At 37.2% G+C, this 22,667-nt stretch overlaps 2 protein-coding genes across 2 annotated transcripts; both read left to right on the forward strand.

Moving 5' to 3' along the window:
* The first annotated feature begins 565 nt into the window (after positions 1-565).
* On the forward strand, positions 566-3,574 carry LOC306847495 (inositol 1,4,5-trisphosphate receptor-interacting protein-like 2). The gene has a single exon (XM_079381436.1). The coding sequence runs from the start codon at positions 653-655 to the stop codon at positions 2,339-2,341; it is 1,689 nt and encodes a 562-aa protein (XP_079237562.1). The 5' UTR covers positions 566-652; the 3' UTR covers positions 2,342-3,574.
* A 3,179-nt stretch (positions 3,575-6,753) lies between these two features.
* LOC306850843 (synaptotagmin-17-like) lies at positions 6,754-20,883 on the forward strand (the record flags this gene model as incomplete). Its single annotated transcript, XM_079386763.1, has 8 exons — positions 6,754-6,768; positions 8,431-8,448; positions 9,893-10,041; positions 13,949-14,100; positions 14,198-14,814; positions 16,006-16,126; positions 16,568-16,723; positions 20,687-20,883. The coding sequence occupies 8 exons, from the start codon at positions 6,754-6,756 to the stop codon at positions 20,881-20,883; spliced, it is 1,425 nt and encodes a 474-aa protein (XP_079242889.1).
* Between the last annotated feature and the right edge of the window lie 1,784 nt (positions 20,884-22,667).

Genomic DNA, 22,667 nt, shown 5'->3' on the forward strand with positions numbered 1-22,667 from the left:
TCAGCATCACAGGCTCAGGGGTGACCGGGGGAGAGCTCACGGTGAGGTTAGGAGTCATCAACAAAGATACAAATTTCTTACTGTGACACTCCCTTCACAGAGAGCTGTGTGTGTGTGTACAGTGTTTCTGTAAACTTTCTCAGTGATCTTCTGTGCCACACCCATGCTGACATAATTTTCTATCATTTATTCCTAGCATTTTACTAAAGGAGTTGTGTGATTATTGTAAAATAATTTCCTTTTGTGTTCCAAAGAAAAAGGGAACTCGTTTAGATTTGGAACCACATGAAGGTGAGTTTTTGGATGAACCGTCCTTTAAGTATTGCACTGTTTACTATTAACATTTGAAATGTTTATCATGTGGGTGGTTTTTCAATCCATGCATGTATTTAGAAGTAATCATGATGTCTAAATCTCTAAGTTAAGGGCCCATTCTGTCAGTAAGCACTTCCCAATTTGAGGTCTGTTTCTTTAAGAGAAGAGGGAGGAGGAGTGTGGACAGGCTCTGAGTTTTGAACGCCTGTTTTTTTTCAAACAGAAATTCCTCTCTCAAGAGTTTGGCATTTCCTCTGAGCTCACACACTGAGAGCTTGCTCTACTGTTTCACACAGTGCTCACTTGCGACAAAAGGGGGGATTTTCAAACATCCTGAATGAGAGGACTCCTCTTGCCATCGGCACACGCCGCATCTGCAAAGAAACTTCACAGGGTGGACTTCCCCCTACACAACAGTTTTTGCTCAAGAGGACAGAAAGAACATCAGCTTGGTCTTGTTTTCAGCATCTGGGCGAGTGGTTCAACATGGGCTAACCCCAACATTTCCCATAGAGCTGGAGTGGACTGGAAAAGAGCAAGGAGGAGGAGGATGAGCGTTTACACTCTCAACCTCAGGTTGTTCTGGCCGCTGGTCACTTGTATCCTCACTGCTCTTCTGCTATTGCACCAGTACATCTTCAGCGGAGCCGAAGACCAAGGGAATGACTGCGCTGACCAGGGACCCGGAGCTGTCACGCTCTTCAAGTACATCCTAGCTTTTATCTTATGTTACTTCTTCATAAAGTACTGCTCAACTCAACCTGGCACTGCTAAGAGGGGTTTCCCCAAAGTCCCGGAGGTCCATGGAAAATCAGGAGTCTCCAAGAGAGAGCTACTGGACGATCACTACGAGAGGCATGTGCGTCTTTCTCCACATGTGCTGGGCCACAGCAAAGCCCATGTTGCCAAGCTGGTGAGTGAACTTGTGAGAGTAGGTCGCACTGATGTCCCGCCGGAGTCTTCTCTGGCCTTCCGCGGTGACTTCATCCAGATCGGCAGCTCCTATGAGGAGCACAAGGTGGGCTCACCTGACTGCTTTGACATCCTCGTGCCTCTGAGAGCACCTCGTGGGCTAAAACTGGATGCTGGTGTTTGCACTGACAAACCTGGGGGTCCACCGGTTTGGACACTAAACACGCCTCGTAAGGCGGAGTGGACACGCCGTCACAAGGCCTTCGTGGACACGTTCATGCACTTGTACAACGCTCAAAGTGTCTATAGGATGAGCCCAGATTCCGTCCAGCGCTGGTTTTACACAGCCACCCAGCGCTGCCTTGCCGCCATCCGTTACCCATTTGAGCAGCGGTGCTCCCTCAGCCTGTCTCTCAATGAGGAGCAGCAGGTGCTCCTCCGCCTGACCCCTCGCTCTGATTACGTCTGCTGCCACATCTCCATGGGCATTCGCCTGATCCCAGCCTTTCCTCTCGGCGATGGCGCCTTCTTGGTAGCATCCCGGCAGGGTCAGCGAGAAGAAGACCTTTGGACGGTGTACTTTCCCAGACAGGAGCAGAGATTGCTGACTTGGCTAAAAGGTAGACTGCCCCCCAACTCTTGTCACCTGAAGTGCCTTCAGCTCCTTAAAGAGGTTCGTAACCTCAGTGGGGAGACTCTGGACCAGCAGTCTGGAGCTGAGTGGGGTGGGGTGCTCTCATCCTATGCTTTGAAGACCACTTGGCTTCGTCTGCTACTCAGTACACCTGCTGAATCCTGGGAGGAGTGCAACCTTGTGGACCGGCTGGATGATCTTCTTCGCAGTCTGAGGGAGAGTCTACAGTCTCGGTCTCTCTGCCATTTACTCCTCGGAGGAGTTAATGGGTTTCTGCCAGACTCTGTTGTTCTGCCCAAACTCGTAAAGGAGACTGTACCCGCCAACCTGTGGGCAGAATTCAGTAACGCCACCCTTGATATGGTCTCCGCCCGACTGGCCTACTCCTGGAACCACCTCCCTCGTCTTATTCGCCTCGGGCGACCGCAGAGGATCAGCCTTGGCAGAGGAGTCCGCTGCAAATATATTGATGCAGAGTAAAGGTCAACTATAAATGGTAATGCTGAACACAACCAGATGTTGGTCGCTATATCTTAGTTGTTTATGTTTTCGGTAACTGAGATCTTGTTGGGATTTTTTTTCCCCCAATGGTAGCAGTCAAAGACAAGAATGTAAATAGTAGTACTCTGTAGGTACAGCAATTTATCAAATCAGTCTTTGTACTATAATTGTATGACGCATTTTAAAAAGCAAGGTCAATCGAATGTTGATTTTCTGTTAATGCAAATTTATTTCTAGAGAATCTGAGATGTAAAAACTTGCTGTTTAAAAAAACAGTAACTCTTTTATACATTTCACTCCAGGCGTAAGTTTGGAGATAAAACTCTAGACTTGTGTTGACTCAGGGTGACCATGATGTCACGGTTCAAAGGTAGTGAAGAGTCAAAACAGCATAAACACCAAAGTTTTTCCACACCCACACAGTATTAGTAATGCCAGCCTAAACAGATGAACATCCTGTTCTTACAGGGAAGAACTGCAGTGTGACCACTGTAAAAATATCTTCTGCAGTGACATTTTGATCGAGCAATGTAAAATTGATAGCCTGAACATTGGAAAACGCCTTACAGACCCAAATTATTGTGAACAAATTAATAAGTAATATTGTTTCATAACTAGCAATTTGCTTAATTGATTGCTTAAGCGTTACATTGATGAGTGAAATCATAATTGGTGCTTTAGTTCACCTCAGTTCATTACCTTAATTGGCCCTCTTAAGAATAAGGCACTGATGGCATGCTCTTTGCTTCACTTCATCTGACTTGTCTACAAGGACCCCAACATGCATGCACATGATCTTCTCCCTCAGAGACATGGCTCTACAGGCTGTCACCATGGAGACACGCTACCTCAGCCCAGGGTCATTTATTCATCCTGTAGGTTTAGTTTTAATGGCTGATTGCATTACTTTCACAAAGGAAGCAGAGATCTATATTGATCTCTTGCAGGTACTGAGTGCCACAGGGTTAGTTTGTTAGTCTCTTTCCTGTTCATACCTCATCCATCAACCTGTCCTTGTTCATGGTCATGTATGTCAGACATATCTTAGTTTCATCAGTTTCACATGGAAATGATTGTGGTATCCAGCAAAAGTCTTTGAGGCTTATTTTAGTCTGTTGCTTGAAAGCAGAACAGAAAATGAAATAAGGAAATGAAACAGGGCACGATCTGAAAACAATGCTTAAATGTAGTCCAAAACAAGCAATATAAAATACAAAGTAACTAATGTTGAATGTATATGTATATTAATGTATATGTCATTTAATGTATATTTGGTACTGTATGTGAATGTAAGTTGATTGTAAAGCACATTGTACTTTATGTACATAATAGAGAAAAACAATCTGTGTATATATATATATATATATATTAGTAGATATAATTTATACATGTACTTTAATACATTGAAATTAAATAAATATCTATATTTTGGACTGCACACTTTTATTCAATATTTGCTTATTGTATCACCTGAAAGTATTTTTGACAAGGAAAATTGAACAAGGAAACAGAACCAAAAGCCTGCACACATCATGTCAGCAATTTATCATTTTATTTGCCATATATTTTTTCTATAACATTATAGTGTGGCATAAAGCTGGTGCTCTCTAACAAGGATGTCATCTCATCCTTTCTAATTATTGTTTAATTTATGCACTTGTTTGCAGGATTTAATTTGTTGGCAAAGTAGATCACAGCTGTAGTCGTGGACACATGATTGGATGCAATGTGCCACAAGAGGTCAGTATGTGTTTGGGGGACAAGTAAAAGATCTTAATTCTGCTTTTTAAACAATCTCACAGTATGCAAGGTAAAATGCTCTGTATCTTTATAGTGTCTGGCTCCCTCTAATAATGATTTCAAACGTGACCGATGTCTTGGGTGTAGGTGGGCCATATAGGCCTACATTCTCTATGAACTCAGTCATTTGGAACTTAGGTGGATATATTGCACCTACATTTTCACCCAACATTTCTGTAATCATGTACCTCATACGCTTCATGTTCATCGTGAACTTTTAAATGACTTACAATAGAGGAACATTAGCAATTCAACACAGACTCAACAATATACCTGCGCCTGTTAAAGCTCATGCAATATTCCAAGCTTTCTGAAGTCAAATGATAGTTGTGGAATGGACTGAAAATTAGGCTACGTCATGAATTATTTACCTGAAATTTTGTTTGCCGGCTGTGGTCACCATCCATTTTAATTGTACAGAAAAGAGTGAACTATGAGTATAGTTATCTGGGTGAACTGTCTTTAAAAAGACAGAAAGATAGAAAGATGCCTGACATGACAGCAGAGGTCACTGTAAGTCTATGTTTGATTTTTTATCAGACGTGCCTTTCAACAGGTTCTCCAGAACAAAAACAAAGAAAACGCCTGAATTCAAATCTATTAACTTACTGACATATTGCTCAGGACTTACTGATATAAAAATTAAAATTAAACTTTATTTGGAGTAGGCCTACTACTTGTGCACAATGTATATTTCTTAATATTAAGCTTAAAATATGTTTTAATGTCACTTTCGATGAGGAATGTTTGATCTTTGAATTATATCGGTCTTTAAATGCAAGATATTTAAAGTGTACCTGATGTATTTGCAATAGTTCCTCTAAGCACAATCAGATATGCTTCAGTAAAGCTTTAGTTGGATTTCAGTACTACTTCTGCACAATTAAAGTGCATTGAGCTCAAAACGAGTTCTTCTAATTTAGCAGACTTTATTATACCAGTTTATTATACCAAATGTACAATTATGGGGTATTTTTATTAAGTACATAAATATGTAAACGTATTTGTAGTATACTTGGCATGAAATAAATGTATTCCAAATAGACAGTAAATATATTTTTCACTATGGATTATTTGCACCCAGTGTTCTTTCCTCTTCTATTTAAACATCTTACTTTTTTCTTTGCCCATGTTACTTTTGCCTCATGTTCTTCACTAGTTAGTTTGTAAAGCACTAACTTCCACGCACATTTATTTTTGTACAAATTGTACAAGTCTCTTATGCTCACAAAGGCTGCATTTATTTGATCATAAATGAGTGAAACCAGTAGTACTGTGAACTATTAGTACTGTTTCTATTTGAATATATTTTTGAAATTGTAATTTATTCCTGTGATGCAAGCTGAATTTTCAGCGTCATTACTCCAGTCTCCAATGTAACATGATCCTTCAGAAATCATTCAAATATGCTAATTTGCTGCTCAACATTTCTTTAAAAAAATTATTATTATTATCAATGTTTAAAGCAGTTGTCTTCTTTATTTTTTGGTGAAAAACACAATACAATTTTTTTTTTTATTCAAGATTCTTTGATGAATAGATTGCTCAAAAGCTCAAAATAGCATTTATTTGAAAAATAAATATTTTGTTTGCTTACTGTATAAAGCTATTCATTTCTTACTTTTGAACTGTAGTGTATGTTTTTCAGCCGCTGTAGTTCAGTCCAACGCTCTCTGTGAAATTTTAGACCCCATAACCTGACATATATGCCTGGTGAGCGAGACCTTTCAGCAACAGGTCATGTGCCCCTGCTGTTTCCAAGGAAACTTAAAGTTCCTTGTGATCTACCCACTCAGGTTACAATGCTGCTCCACAAATGACCATCATGTCATATATAGATAACACAACTCACAGGCTCTCCAAACATAATCACGTTTCAAAGACGGCAGCACGTCGGTGTACCTCAGTCACAGAGCAGCAGCAGGTGGCCACACAGACCCCAGCTCTTGTAAACTCCCCGTGTAACGTGTTGCTGTAGCAGCAATTAGCTCTTTCACCTGCCCGTGTCTCCTCAGCCTCTCCACTCGGTCCGCTGTGAAGGGAACAACAAGTGGTTGCAGCCAGCGAGGTGCTGTAAAAACAGGCTGGAGGGATGCACATAACAGATTTGATATCCATCAGTGCTTCTGCAAACCTGGATGAGTCACTGGTCTCTGAAAGAAACACAGGGCAGGAGGATGAAGGAGGGGAGGAGGGCTCTGCTCTCTCCAGGGAGAGTAGAGGAGAGGAGAGCTGGCTGTCTTGCGTGTCATTCGTGAGGACTAGGCAGGAAAGAGAGGGAGATTAGGAGTGTCTGGGTGGGTGGGATTGAAGATGATGGGGAGGAAGAGGAGATAGAGAGAGAGATAGACTGATAGAGAGGGAGAGGGGGTTTGTTTGTTGTTTTGTATTTGGCTCATCATCACTCTTGAAGTAAGGATGGATGGAGGAACAAAGTCCACAGAGACCTGAATTCATTACTCGATTCACATCTACAGATTTTCTCTCTCTCTTTCACTCTTTCTCTCTCTTTTGTTGAGTAAATCTGGATACAGAGAGTGGGATGTTGCTCTGGATGGGAAGGGAGACAGTGGGGTGAGAGTAAGAGGAGGATGGCGTACACACAGGTGAGTCCCATCACACATTCTTTCCCATCCGGATCTTTCTGGATTACACTTTTCATCTTCATATTTGTCTACATTTGTTCATAATCTGATTTTGAATCTCATGATTGTTTCTGGTCTAGGCCATAAACCGTTTCAGTTGTATATGTATTATTTGTGTGTATTTATTCACTTGAATGTCTTATTGTTTATGAAATATAAGGAATTGATGATTTCATATACAACTACATCTGCAGAATTTTTTTTTTATGTGAGTTAAAAACTAAATGGCCATTGATTTCTGTGGTGTTCAGGATATTGTATAGATTTACAGAGTCTTTTTAGCAGAATCAATGAATCTCTTCAAGTAACAACTCTCATTTAAGGCTAATGAGTAAATCCATTACTGATATTTTTGATCACAACAGACAAACAGAGAGACTTTTTAGTGTGTGTGTGTGTGTGTCTAAAGTGTGAATGCAGTTTGTTTTTGATGTTTAAGCTCTGTGGTCTGTATGCTGTGTTGTGATTCATGGTATGGGAATGAATAGCAGTTGCTGGAACTGGCCGTGTGGACCAGTGGGACCTAGGGACAGTAGCCCCCCTTCATCTTAGTGACCCTAATGCGTCATCTGTGCCTGAGCCAGCGGCAGCAAGGTGCGGGGCTGGGAGCGCCAGGAGCTCGTATCTCTGTTGCCATGGTTACAGCCACAGCTAATTGCTTAGACAACATTGGGCCGCTGATGAGAAGCAAGAGAGCTGGACTGAAGTTGAGAGCAGGAACAGGGGGTGGGGAACTGGAGAGAAACCTGTAGATATTCACAAGTGTTGAGAGGAAGGGGTAAATAACTGGAGGGGATAAGCAATCAGATGCGTTGATCTTATAAAATATGTGTTTTGTACCCTGTCCCTTATAGTCTGATTAATACTTTGTGGTGGTGGCATTAACATTACAACAATTTTTTTTATTTACAGATCAGTAAGTATGTGACTCAGCAACATTTTACTGTTCAAAGGGTGGGGGTCGATAAAATATTTAATGTTTTTGAAAGAATCCTCTTATGCTCACCAAGGCTGCATTTATTTCAGAAAAATTAATACAGTAAAATTACAATTTCAAATGACTTTTTATAATTTAATATATTTTAAAATGTAATTTATTCCTGTGACGACAAAGCAGTTGCAATGATTAATATTATTGTGCAAACTGTAATACTTTTTTCAGGATTCTTTGATGAATAGAAAGTTAAATATAACAGCATTTATTTAAAATATAAATCTTTTATAACTAAAAGAAAATATTAAATAATATAACGTTTTTAAATAGTCTTTACTGTCACTTTTGATCCATTTAATGCATCCTTGCTGAAAAAAAAATATTAATTTCTTTCAAAAAGAAAAGATTTTGCTGACCCTCAAACATTTGAAATACATTGTATGACTTAGAAAGCATGAGCATGAGAAAAAAACGTTTAATATTATCATTTTTAAGATAAAAGTATTATGCAAACAGGTATTCTAAAAGGTTTCATTGATGTTAATTATTAAAATGTTGTATTTTTGTATGAATCCAAAAAAGTGAAAGCTCAGTAAAAACACCTGTTCATTCACTAAACGTTTTTTTTTTTTCTCTTTCCTGTACATGACCTCGACCCTCTGCTGCACTCCACCTTTGAAAAAGGGCAGTTGGAACCCATCAATGAGGTATGTACAGAAAATGTATTAATTCAATCTCCTATTTTATAATATCTGTTCATTAATGATGATTGGGGGGGGGGGGGGGGGGGGGGGGGGTTTGTGTTTACAAAATGTTGTATCTTGACCATTTCCTTCTGTCTTTTGGGCTGAATTTTTTATTTTTTTAACCATCAACATCCTGTCTCTGTTACGGTCTGGTGGTTGTGGCAAAAAGGCGCACGACGAAAAGTATAAACAAAAGGAATCTTTTAATTAACAGCTTCAACGCACTTAAGACATCAAACTCAAGATCAGACAAACACAAAGGCAGAACTGAGGACTTATAAAGGGGCTGGAACAAACGAGAAAACAAGATAATTGAATCAAACACAGGTGATGAATATAACTAATTAACAGAACTAGGTCAGAAACTAAAACAGGAAGAACCAAATAAGGACAAAAAGGAAACTAAACAAACAGTTCTGTTACAGTCTCAAGTCATTCATTATTTAACCAACTATGCACACATTCATCCTCAGCGGAAGTGAGAGTGATTTGGCTTTCTGGAGCGAGTAATCTTCGTGAGTTTGTTGTGTCTCTTTGGAGTCAGTCGGTCTAAATCAAAGAAAAGCAAGTTGTGTTGTAAAAAGACTAATATGTCTTTCATGAAGGACCTCTATCCAAACATCTGGCCTCAGTTCTGGTATAATAACGGTCACACTGAGTGAATAAGGGATGTTTGTCCCTCCCAACTTCCTGTTTTATTTGAAAACATATCACCATGGGGAAGAAAATTGTGTTTACATTACCGTTCAATTTTTTTTTTTCTTATGTTTTTGAAAGAGGTCCCTTATGCACACAAAGGCTGCATTTATTTGATCAAAAATACATTAAAACATTAATATTGTGAAATATTAGTACTATTTTAATATATTGTGTGATGGCAAAGCTGAATTTTTAGAATCATTACGCCAGTCTTGAGTGTCACATGATCCTTCAGAAATCGTTCTAATATTTGCTGCTCAACTTTTTTCATAATTATCAATGCTGAAAACACTGCTTAATATTTTTGTTAAAACTGTGATGCATTTTTCAGGACTTTGTGAAATAGGAATCTTTCCTGACATTAGATGTACTTATTGTTGTGTCCAACTTTTGATTTGGTGGTGTATATCTAATTAAATCACTCGATTTTTTTGTGGATTAGCACTGACTTGTCCCACTAGAGTCTCTCTCTTCTATTATAAAGATGTAAGGAACTCTCTGGGGCTTGTGCTACATTTAGACTTTTTGGCTTCAAACTCCAGTTGACTAGAGAATTACTAGAGAATTACAGTCCCTTAAGCACAGATCATTCATTACCAATTGTATCATCATAATATGTCATGTATGTATAGTCTGCATCCGGTGCAGGTCAGTCAGTCACTGTTTACTGAAGAGTCTTTGCGTCCCTTTGTGATCTTGTTCTCAGGGTCTTCTGTCCAGACTGTCTGACTTCCTGTTGTGTCGCTGGTCATGCCGCTCCTGTTGGCAGTGGTGCTGGGAGTGCAGCTGCTGTCAGCCCACTGATGAGGAGGTGGAGATTCTGGGGCCTTTTCCAGCTCAGACTCCATCATGGCTGTGAGTACACACCCATACAACCCTCATACAACCCACAAGCAATGCTCACACTTCACAAATAACCCAGAACAATTCATCATTCATCTCATCGTAACAGTCAGGCTTAAATTGAGACAGACTGAGACTGAATACACAGTGTTACTGAACAAATCTCAAGACAGTCTCAAAGGTACCATTTGTCAAAGGCTCATTGTTGATGATGGATGATGTGTTCTGGTTATGTTTGGAATGGAATACTAGCCTTCTGCTTATTGAATACTTCACAGTATGCTGCATATCTACCTATTATTTTGTATTACTATACTATACACTACACTATACACAGGTTTAGGGTTGGTAATATTTTAAGCCTCTTGTGCTCACTGCATTTAATTGATTGAAAATGCAGTATACTGTAAAATGTTACAATTCAACATTGTATTGTATTTTAAAATGTAACCTATTCCTGTGATGGAATTTCAGGATTTCAGGAGTCTTTGATAAAAAAAGTTCAGAAGAAGCATCATTCGAAATATAAATATTTTGTAACACTATAAATATCTTTACTATCAATTTAATGCAAGTACATTTATTTTCCATTTTTGTTCACTTTTGTGTTAAAAATAGTTGACATTCCAATGAAATAATAAATTAAGAATGTGAATATTCAGTATCATTATGCATGTAGTAGTATTTTAGAATGGAATACCATAGCATGCCAATCATGGAATATTACTCTACGGTCGCATTGACATTTCATGTTTAATTCAGCATGTTGTATCCAGCTATTATCTCAAAAATAAATTAAAATGGTTGTTTTGTATTTTCAATTCAAGTGTACAGCTATCATAGCTTTGGAATTATGATCAATTAATGAAGATCTCAGCTGATAGTCTTTATTTAAACATAGGTGTAGTGGAGCATATTATATATACACTCAATATATATAATATACTGTATTCCTAATGAGTGTAAGCTTCTTTGACTGCTTAAAATTTCAGTTAACCTGCTTAATTTTAACTACTGTTGACAAAGTGGTAAATCACGTATCTCTAGTTTTAGTCATTGGTTTTGCCGGCTAATGGAAGTGATATTGATGCAACAGATGGCTTTCCTGAGACATTCTAGGAAACTGCTTTTCTATTCTCCGTTACTCAAGCTCCTAATGACTGAGGTGTGGAGCTATTTGTGTTCCCATGCAGGAACAGCAAGGCTAATATGATTTAAATCGAGATGTGATTCATATATTAGCAGGGATAATTCGTTTTTTGAACGCAAGTAGTCACCACAGGTTGTCAGGCATTTTTAAGCGTATTTTTAATGACATCATTCAATGACTTTTACCAGGACTAAACAAAGGTGGCCATAGACGTCTGTTTTTCCATTTTGCAATACGCATTATCACCAATCAGCAGTTCCCTATCTGTCGTTCACTACGAGTTATGTCGTGGCGACATTAGGGGATTCACTTGGGAGCCCCAATCACCGCTTATATTAAGAGAAAACGCCAATGAATATTGGCTAGTGGAATGTCATTCACACTTGTTTAAGGAATGGAGTCGACGTGGTCACCAGAGACTACTGACTTGTGCTGGTTTGACTCGAAATCGAAAACAGTGACCAAAAGGCTGGATTAGTTGCAAGACTTTTGAATAAGAGCTTCCAGGAGCAATGTAGTGCTCAATTCATAACATATTGGAGATGCAAGGGCTGCATCTTTAAATGGAATAGAACATGTTCTTCCAGGCTGTGATTGTACAGTTATGACATACACATCACCCTATAAGTCTGGCCACTCTCATTGCCTCAGATCGCTCCTAAGGCCATTTGTTTTAGAATCATCCGTTGTTATGACAACTATCTCCCTCTGAGCTGTAGTCATGGACACAAAGGGTCCTTGATGATCCCCAAGGGATGACTCGGAATCAGGCCTGCACAAAGATATCCCGCGCAGAATATTTACCTCTGTAGTTGGAAAACAACCATATCAGCCAGATTAGAACAGGATGTTGCAACAAATATTACACAATATTGGGCAATAATGTGATTGCACATTCATTAAGAAGTGGATGCAGTCACAATGTCAGATATGCACAACAAATTTGAGTGCTGGATTGTAAGATGTTTTTTACTGTTGTTTTTCAGTTCATGTCGAATGCTTCTATTTTTTAGCCTATGATTTATTTGTCTGCTTTTATTTATTATCAGGCCACATGTTGGTAAAGAAACCCTGCTTCTTGTCATATTTTAGCAGTGTATGAATTAATATCCCAGTAGTATTGCTATGCAAAAGTTTGTTCCCTTTTCCAAATGTGGTATATTTGCAGCAATTGGCACTTGTTTGAATAATAAGTTAGCATGAATTTGTTAGTAAAATGTTACATAAAGACTTCTTAAGCATCTGTAATCATACTTTAAGCATTCGTGCAAGTACATAATGTTTCATAAAAATCATACAGCTTAAAAAAAAAAAAGTTTCAAAAAGTTGTTTCAACTTAAAATAATTTGTTACCCCCGCTGACTTTAAAATTTTTAGTTTAGTCAACTTGAAATTTTAAGATACTCAATGTTAATTTAAGGGACAACTGGAATATTTTAGTTGACTAAACCAAAAAATGTCAAGTCAGCGGAGTAACAAATTATTTTTAGATGAAACCACCATTTTTTTTTATTTATTTTTTTTACAGTGATTACAGCAGTTAGCTACAGCCCCCAAATTTGGCATTCAAGGAGTGCAGATATTTGCCCCAAACACAATGAAATATTTTACTTTTGTGAAACTTTGCTTGTTTTACTCTGGTTGAGTCTGCGTGCTGCTTGATGACACACAATATTTCATAAACAGGCTTCTTATCACTGTAAAAAGTGATAAGTTGACAACTTAAAACAGTTGAGGAAACCCATTGCCTTAAAATTATTAAGTAATTAATAATAAAAAGTAGAAGTTAAGTGAATTGTCAATTGTCAATTTTTGTTTCAATTATTTAATAATTTTAAGGCAATGGGTCTCCTCAATTTTTTTAAGTTAAGTCAGCATCACTTCTGATGCAGCTGGTTGACCAAGAAAGTTTTGTTTGTGAAAATGTTAACATAGCCTGTAGCTCAAACAGTAAGCCAAGGTTATGGGTTCAATTTCAAAGGGATTTATAAATTGAAAAAATAGAATACAGTACCTGGAACAGCTGTTTGGATAAAATGCACTACCCTAAAAGTTTGGGGACACTTAGATTTTTTTTTTTTTTTTTTTGAAGAAAATTTCATTCAGTGAGGAAGCATTGAATTGGTCAAAAAAGTAAAAACTTTAAGTTGTTACTAAATATTTCTATTTCAAATAAATTCTGTTCTTTTCAACTTTCTATTCCCATTATGTAAACTGAAATCTGAGTTTAAAACCATATTTTTTGAAGCATTTGGACTTGACCTGGAGTCTGACTCAAATGAACAGGTGTCAACTAATAAAAAAAATATGGGCTTGGTCTCGACTTGAGTCAAAGTCTGGAATGTACGAACTCAATACTGTTCTATGTGTCAAAAAAATCCTGAAAAAAATGTATCACGGTGTCCAGAAACAAATATTATGCAGCACAACCGTTTGTAACATTTCTAATAATAGGAAATGTTTCTTGAGCACCAAATCAGCATAAGAATGATTTCTGAAGGATCATGCGAGACTGAAGACTGGCATAATGACAATTCAGCTTTGCCCTCACAGGAATAAATAAATAAAATAAATATATTCAAATAGTAAATTGTAATAATATTTCACAAAGTGTTTTATAATCAAATAAATGGAGCCTTGAGTCTTTTTTTAAAAATATTAACACCCACGATGTTTGAACAAATAATGTAAATGTTAACATATGTTGTCATTTTCAACAGGGAATGTGTCAGTACTACTATTAAAGCTTAACAAACTCATCTTTTCCAGTGTCAATGAATGCAATGACGAGAAAGTCACAAATTCTCACATAGTGGCTGAGAACCACGCTTCACCTACTCAAACTGACACCACTACAAACTGCAGGCCGCCCTCCTCAGAAACATCCCGATCCACCTTCACTCTGGCAGGTCAGCTCTCCAGTGAGTTCAGACTCAACTCTCAATTTATACAAAAAAATAAAAATAAATAAAAAATAAAATCGCTTGAATTTCACCTAATGGCTTTCTCATTTTGCAGGTCTGAACGCCCGACGGCCAAGCTCCCCCATGGTGGATGTAAAGCCAATTGAATTTTGGGCCATGGGACCCCGGAAGGAAGTGGTGCAGCCCCTGCGTAAGCCCCCGACACCGCCAGATGACTACTTCCGCAAACTGGAGCCTCGTCTGTATTCTCTGGACTCCTGCAGCGATGATGTTGACTCTCTGACGGATGAGGAGATCCTGGCGCGCTACCAACTGGGCATGCTGCACTTCAGCACACAGTACGATCTCATCAACGCTCATCTCATCGTGCGAGTCATTGAGGCCCGGGACCTGCCCCCTCCCGTGACATGCGATGGTGCTCGCCAAGACATGGCCCACTCCAACCCATACGTGAAGATGAGCCTACTGCCCGACCACAAGAATTCCAGGCAGACCGGCGTTAAACGCAAGACCCAGAACCCGGTTTTTGAAGAGCGCTTCACTTTTGAGGTCCCCTTCCTGGAGGCGCAGAGACGCACCCTACTGCTCTCTGTGGTCGACTTTGACAAGTTTTCACGGCACTGCGTCATCGGGAAAGTGTCTCTTCCTCTTAGTGAGGTTGATCTAGTGAAGGGAGGGCACTGGTGGAAGGCCCTGGTGCCCAGCTCTCAGGTAATACCGCTTGCCTGAGTCACATTATTTCTTTTTCAGTCATTTTAGGTGTGGCTCTTGCACAATAACTGAGAAGTTAGGTCACACAGAGTTAAGTTTAGTAAAATGTGAAATCATTGTAGCAATACTTCAGAATGTCCTGCCTTAATAGAATGCACACCATAGTACTTCTAAATATTTCTTGCCCTAGCTCTGTGTTTAGGATGTGTTATATGCACAGCCACATATTAACCTACACTATTGTTCAAATTGTGGGGGTCAATATAATTTAAGTTTAAAAGAAGTTTCTGTTTTTATACGTTTTAAAATGTAATTTGTGACCCTGGACCACAAAACCAGTCTTAAGTAGCATGGGTATATTTGTAGCAATAGCCAACAGTATGGGTCAAAATGATCCATTTTTTTATGGCAAAAATCATTAGGATGTTAAGTAAAGATCATGTTAAATGACAATGTCTTGTAAATTCCCTACCATAAATATCAAAACTTAATTTTTGATTAGTAATATGCATCATTTGGACTTCATTTGGACAACTTTAAAGGTGATTTTCTCAATATTTCGATTTTTTTGCACCCTCAGATTCCAGATTTTCAAATAGTTGTATCTCAGCCAAATATTGTCCTATCCTAACAAACCAAATCAAAAATTGACCCTTATGACTGGTTTTGTGGCCCAAGTTCCTATTTGTTCTTGTGATGCAAAGCTGAATTTTCATCAGTCAATACTCCAGTGTCAGAAATCCTTCAGAAATCATTCCAATATGATTTGCTGCTCAAGAAACATTTCTTATTATAAATGTTGAAAACAGTTGCTTAATATTTTTGTAATAAATTTAATGATTTTTTTCAGGAATCTTTGATGACTAGAAGGTTCGAAAGAACAGCATTTTGTAACACTATGAAAGTGTTTACTGACACTTTTAATTTAATTCATCATTGCAAAATAAAAGCACACAATTCATTAAAAAAAATTAAATAAACTGACCCCAAACCTTTCAATGGTAGGATATTTTTCTAATATTCTTCCAAATTACATTATTAATATTAGCAAACTTTTAGACGAAACCGGATACATATTCATGTAGAAATGTTTTCTTTCTTGAGCTTTAATTGCAGTCTCTCACGCTTAAAAAAGGTGCACAAAGTGTTAATTTACTGACATTATCATCAAGACGATGTGATGTTTTTCAGAATGAGGTTGAACTTGGTGAGCTTCTTCTGTCCTTAAACTACCTGCCCAGTGCTGGCAGGTTAAATGTGGACATCATCCGAGCAAAGCAGCTGCTTCAGACGGACATGTGCCAAGGCTCAGGTAAATGTATTTTAGTGTGTTTTTCTCATTTCACTCTCTACAATTTCAGAGGACTTATAGGAGAGCTTCAGTGACAACAGAAATCTATGCAGAAGTGTCCAAAATATTGTGATGGAATAACTTGCTTTGTCTCTGAAACAACTTTCCTTTTATGCTGACATCACTTTGGCCACACATGCCATGTGATAAAGTTAACCAATAGTCAAATAGCTATTTAATCTTTGTTTTAGCCAATTCGCTATTGGTCTTGCTCCATTTTGGTATGTAATGCACACTTTCATGATCTAATCAGTTCCTGATGGATGAAATCAAGTCCTGCCCAGATTTTCCCCCACTGAGTATCCCATTTCACAGAAAAATATGCTACATTACAAAAACTAAATTTGTTTCAGAAAGCAATTCATGTTGACTTTAACCCAGTTGTTTCTTCTCTGTATCCAGATCCTTTTGTTAAGGTGCAGTTGGTGACAGGCCTTAAGTTGATGAAGACTAAGAAAACGTCCTGTATGAGGGGCACCATTGACCCCTGCTACAACGAGTCCTTTAGCTTCCGTGTACCTCAAGATGAACTGTGTGAAGTCAGTCTTGTGTTCACAGGTATTGCTTTGAAATTAAGCAGCACAACTGTTTTCAACCTTGATAATAAGACATGTTTTAAGCCACAAATCAGCATATTATAATGATTTCTGAAGGATCATGTGACACTGAAGATTAGAGTAATGGCTCCTAAAAATTCAGCTTTGCCACCACAGGAATAAATTAAATTTTAAAAACTATAGTAAAATATAAAAACAGTTCATTTGTAATAATATTTCACAATATTTTTGTACTATATTTTTGCTCAAAATATATGTAGCCTTGGTGAATTCTCTAAAAACATTTAAAAAAATCTTACCCACCGCTAATGTAACGTTTCCATCCTTTAAAGGAAGCCAGGGATAAACAAAAGGTTATTTTAATAAGAAATATCAAATCAAAGGTTACACTTCATGATAGGACAAAGACTAGAGGGGAAACTGAGGACTTTAAAAGGAGCCGGAACCAACGAGTAAACAGGATAATTAATTGGAACACAAGTGAAAAGACTAAACTATGATTAACTAATAGCAGGAAACAAGAACAGGAAGAACCAAATAAGGGCAAAAGGGAACTAAACAGACACGTAACACCTAACTTTTGAAAGCTATTTCGTGTGATGATATTTTTCTAAGTAAATTAATCCATTAATCCAAATTCACAGCCTATTCATAACAGCTGAAATTGATACCTAATGCAGTAAAGGTGAAAAGCCACATCTCCAGGGTAGAACATGCCAATTTTTAACCAGGTGATATGTAGCAATTCCTCACAATTAGTGTAATCTAGCTTGTGACCCAGGGCTGCCATGGAGCACCTCATTAAGGTTCATTTAAATTCCAATAGGATTTATTCAATTACAGATTCTGCCAGTCAGAAGCTGACCCGGACAGAGATTTTATGCACTGGTACACACTGTCATTTAATATTTGCACTCATCACCCAGGTGCAGCCATTCACCATGATTGCATAGGGCTGTTGGTGGCCTGCGCTCATAACCTGCCATTTGAGACAGTACAGTAAGCCCAGTCCAACGTCTAGTTTATGCTGGTTTCCTCAGGTTTAATCCGTGCTAAATCAACAGTGATATTTACTGACAGGTATATCTCATGTCAGAGTGCAGCCTCCTGTACCCCATCTAGGCTAATCAGCATGTGTCTCTCCCAGTCGTACTATCCAGGGCTGCCTGCCCACCGCTTCTCTCTGATGTTTCAGACTACAAAGCCCTGCAATCAAACACTGCCTGCAATCCCACCCCTGCTGGGCCTCTGTCTCTCACTCCTGGTCTGTTTGATGAGACTCTCTATCTGTATCCCTTTCTCTTCTTTAGCTCATTCTTTTTTATCAGTTCTTTAACTTTTATTTCTTTGCAATTCCTATGTCCATATGCTATCCATAAGCAGTGAGTGGAAACAGATCTTCTGGCTCTGTTCAACATGCATCCCATAGTCATAGGTGGAGTGCTTTTACTAGTGGTCTGCGACTTTTGAACTGTTCTGTATATTTTATAATGTGCTTACACAGACTTTTTATAGTACCTATAGCAGCATAAATATATTTGCATGAGTATACCGCATATAATACAAACATTCAGTGTTGTAGACTAAGGTAATTAGATTTTAGTTTAGTTACCTTTATAATAATAGAAATAAATAATAAAGACTACATTCATAATTATTTTATTGTTATTAGTAATATTCTTAAAATATAACAAATATCAAGTGTTTTAAAATAATGTAATCAGATATTACTTTAGTTAACTAATAATAAAAATATATTATTAATTTGTAACACGAAATTAACATTTTATTATTAGTAGTAGTAGTAGTAGTATATTAAGTGTTATTACATATATTTTTATTATAGTGCTGTCAAACGATTAATCGCGATTAATCGCATCCAAAATAAAAGTTTTTATTTACATAATATGTGTGTGTACTGTGTAAAACTAATTTTTGATTAGTAATATGCATTGCTAAGAACTTCATCTGGACAACTTTAAAGGCGATTTTCTCAATATTTCAATATTCACCCTCAGATTCCAGCTTTTCAAATAGTTGTATCTCGGCTAAATATTGTCCTATACTAACAAACCATACATCAATGGAAAGCTTATTTCTTCAGCTTACAGATGATGTATAAATCTCAATTTTAAAAAAATGGACACTTATGACTGGTTTTGTGGTGCAGGGTCACATATAAAAAACCTTAAACTTATTTATTTATTTATTTATTAAGCTAAATGGACACATTTCTCATATTCAGTTAGATTAACTTGATGTACTAAAATAACTAAAACTGGTATATATATTTATATACTATAAATGCTATACTGACTTGAGAAAAAAATAAAAAAATGATGAAAACTTGCAACAACATTACTAAAACTTGAACTAAAAGAAAAATCTGAAAATATTAAAATAAAATCATATTCAAAATATTACTAAAAACTGTATTAGTAGGCAGTGACACTAAAATAACGCTGGCAAAAGCACATCATAAATGTGGTTCATTCAGCTTGTGCACTAGAAAATCATCTAAAGAACTGAATAAAATGTACTTTAGTTTCTTTTCTGTTTTTTTCACTGATCTTCCCTGCTGTTAACCATCATGACAGCATCTTTGAGTCTTGGACTTGAGCTCAAACTTGACCCATTGTCTTTAAATAATTTGCTGAGTAATTCACAAAGGTTATATGAACTGAATTAACTGATGCATTGAAGATATTATTGTTTGTGTGCACCAAAAACATCTGCTGATCCAATCTGGAGGTTCTCAAAGCAGCTCTCCACTATAAATAGGAGTGTCTCCCATTCTTTTTACGTGGTTTAACACACACATTGAATTCATAATGAGGAAAAGGAGTAGCCGAGATAAACACTGCTTTCGCTCCTGTAGGCAGTAACAGCTTTAGCTGTAAACTTCAGCCACGGCAAGGTGAAGGAGTCCTTGGCATGCAGTAGGATAAACCTCTTCTCGAGAGCTGATGTTGCTTGGTGACGGCATATCACCAACTCTGGTCTGCAGCTGAGTCGTGATGCTGCGAGATCCTTGTCTGGAGTGCGGCTGCATCATTGACTGCCACCTCTGGGCTTTGTGACAATATTATTTGCGCTTCCTGCTATTTTCACATCACTCCACTGCCAGTAACAGGAAAGAGGGGAAAATCACAGAGAAGAAAAGTCTTCAGTCTTGTTTATGAGCAATGATGAAATTAACAGGGCCTCGTACTCTGACCCAACTCCATTAAGAAAATTGGATTGAGGCAGAGAAAAACAGATTGACATGAATAATAAGACAAAGAAAAGAGAGGGCACATTTGTGTTTCTATTAGTGTAGTATGATTGATTTACTCTTATAGTGTTTGTTAATCCTTTGAATTCAATTTTATTTTTATATATTATATTTTAGTTAAAAATTTTAAGAATTGTGTTTTGTCATTTATATTATTTAGTTTATATAGTTTTCATTATTTTAACATTTTTTTTATATATATATATTTTTGTAATATTTGTAATATTTTTAAATATCATATTTCAGTTTATTTTATTTTTTTATTTTTTTATTTTTTTGGTCGTAGTTTTAGTTTTTTGTGTGTAAAAGTGGGTCTTAATATAGTGAATAGAGAGGGAAAAGCTTAATTCATCTACAATTCATAATATGGAAACTCCAAGCAGCCATAATTGCTAATAAAATATTTTTTTATTAACCTCATTAATACATTACAGTTTTAAAGCAGCTTTACAGTAATAAACAGAAGAATCATGATTCAATAATGCAAACTCTGCCGTAAAGCAGCTCTAAAAAGACAGTAAACAGTCATTATTCAGTTGAAACCAGCTCATTGTTGATTCAGTTCAGTTCAATAACGGTGTAAATTTCATCAATCATGACTTTGATTCATCTATAAATCAGCTCTGGAGAAAACAGACTGTCTTAATCTGACTGGTTTTAACATTCATTTTTATGTTTTTTTCTTCTTAGTTTACGGGCATAACGTGAAGAGTAGCAACGATTTTGTTGGTCGCATTGTGATCGGCCAGTTCTCCACCGGCCCACAGGAAACCACGCATTGGTGCCGGCTCCTGGGCTCTCAGCGCACCCCGGTGGAACAGTGGCACAGCCTGCACTCCCGTGCCGAGTGTGACCGCGTCTCTCCGGCTTCACTCGAGGTCACATAATACTAACACAGGACAGTCACTGCAGGTGATGGGATAGAGATCTATGGAAAAGAACTTTAACCTAAAACTTAAAACACAAACATCTGGGAGTGTTCCGACATTATTTGTATCATTTTTATTAGTATGAAACATAAACTAATAGATCTATTCTCTATAGAATAGTGTGTTCTGTCTTGGTGTTATTTGTGTTCACTCTCTCTTACCATTATTATAATGGGGAAATGTAGACCGTAGAAAAGACCTCAGAGAGTTTTTTCTGTTTATGATGACGAGCAGAAGCCTGCTGTCCATGTTTTCTTTTTATCACATTGATACTATCTTACATGGGAGCTCAATAATCTCATTATCATCTGATCCTCGGCTGCGTTCAGGCTGCGCAGGTGTCCAGAGGAAGAGCGGCTGTGAGGTTCAGACAGTTGAGACCATACTTAACCACTGGTTTGGTCTGCAGTGTGTTAATAATCATATTGTTTCTTTTTCAGACTTCAATATGATTGCAGTTCTTGAAGTAGTTGGAAATCTGTGGCAACACAGTCGGTCATTTTTATTGCCTGGTTTGAATGTTTCAAGTACGATTTTACACCAAAGCTTGGTTTGGTTGTGTTTTGTGACCCGTATCACTGTTCTTCATGCATATATTGATCATTGCCTGTTTAAGTGTTTGTAAGTGTGTGTTTGGTAAATGTTTGCACTTATGGCAGCTGAGGGCTACAGAAACCCTAAGAGGCCATGCATTATTTTATTTTTATATTTTTTTAATTTTTTTTTATGATTTTTCTGTATCTTGTTACTATTTCTCATGTCATCTCTCAAACATCACAAAAGTTTGGGATCAGGAAGATTTGGGGTTTTTTTTAAACATGAGTATGTGTATTCAGCAAGGATGCATTCAATTCATTTTTATTTCTATTTTTAAAAAATGCTGTTCTTTTAAAATGTGTATTCTTCAAAGAATCCTGAAAAACTAGATGTATCACAGTTTATAAAAAATAAAATAAGCAGCATATTAGAATGCTTTCTGAAGGATCATGTGATTGAAAATTCAGAATTCTTTGAATCACAGGAATAAATTACATTTTAAAATATATTCAAATAGAAAACTCTTTAATTGTAAATATATTTCACAATATAACAGTTTTTTACTGTATTTTTGAGAAAATAAATGCAGCCTTGCTGAGCATACAAGATACTATGTAAAAATATTATATATGAGATCACAAGAAAATTCTCCTGCCCAAAAAAAAAAATTAAAAACTGAAATAATATATATGGCTTCTTAAGGCTTCTCTAGAGGTTTGTATCACCTTGCAAATGCATAGTGTTAGTGTCTGCACATGTGAACATGCTTTCACAGCTTGAGCAATATAATGCCATGTCAAGAAGATGCAGATACATGCATTTCTCTTTGCGCTGTTGCCTTCACTCCACACTTTTGCCAAGTTCAGTTCATGTACTGTATTATCAACATCTTGGAGCTGTATTTTGTCTCAACTCTTTCTTAGTCAGTCCATGAAATATGTAAGCCTAAATAGGATACGACGGGTCTGAAAACATTACTGTATCTGTCTTCTTAATATTTCTTCTGTGTGACCTGTGTGAGATAAGTGTTTGTTTCAGGTCAGTTGTATGTTTCCACCAATGTCAATGTTAATGTAGATTATTACTAATAATTAGAATGGTAATATTAACACAAAATAACAATGAAGCTGTGCCAGTGAAGATATGTATTTATTTATTTATTTAGATTTTTTTAATAGTATATAATATATAAGTATATAATAATA

Source organism: Barbus barbus, assembly GCF_936440315.1.
Source record: "Barbus barbus genome assembly, chromosome: 3".
Classification (NCBI taxonomy): Eukaryota; Metazoa; Chordata; class Actinopteri; order Cypriniformes; family Cyprinidae; genus Barbus; species Barbus barbus.

Coding starts and splice junctions, on each gene's coding strand:
- LOC306847495 (XM_079381436.1), top strand. CDS start 653: ATGAGAGGACTCCTCTTGCCATCGGCACACGCCGCATCTGCAAAGAAA.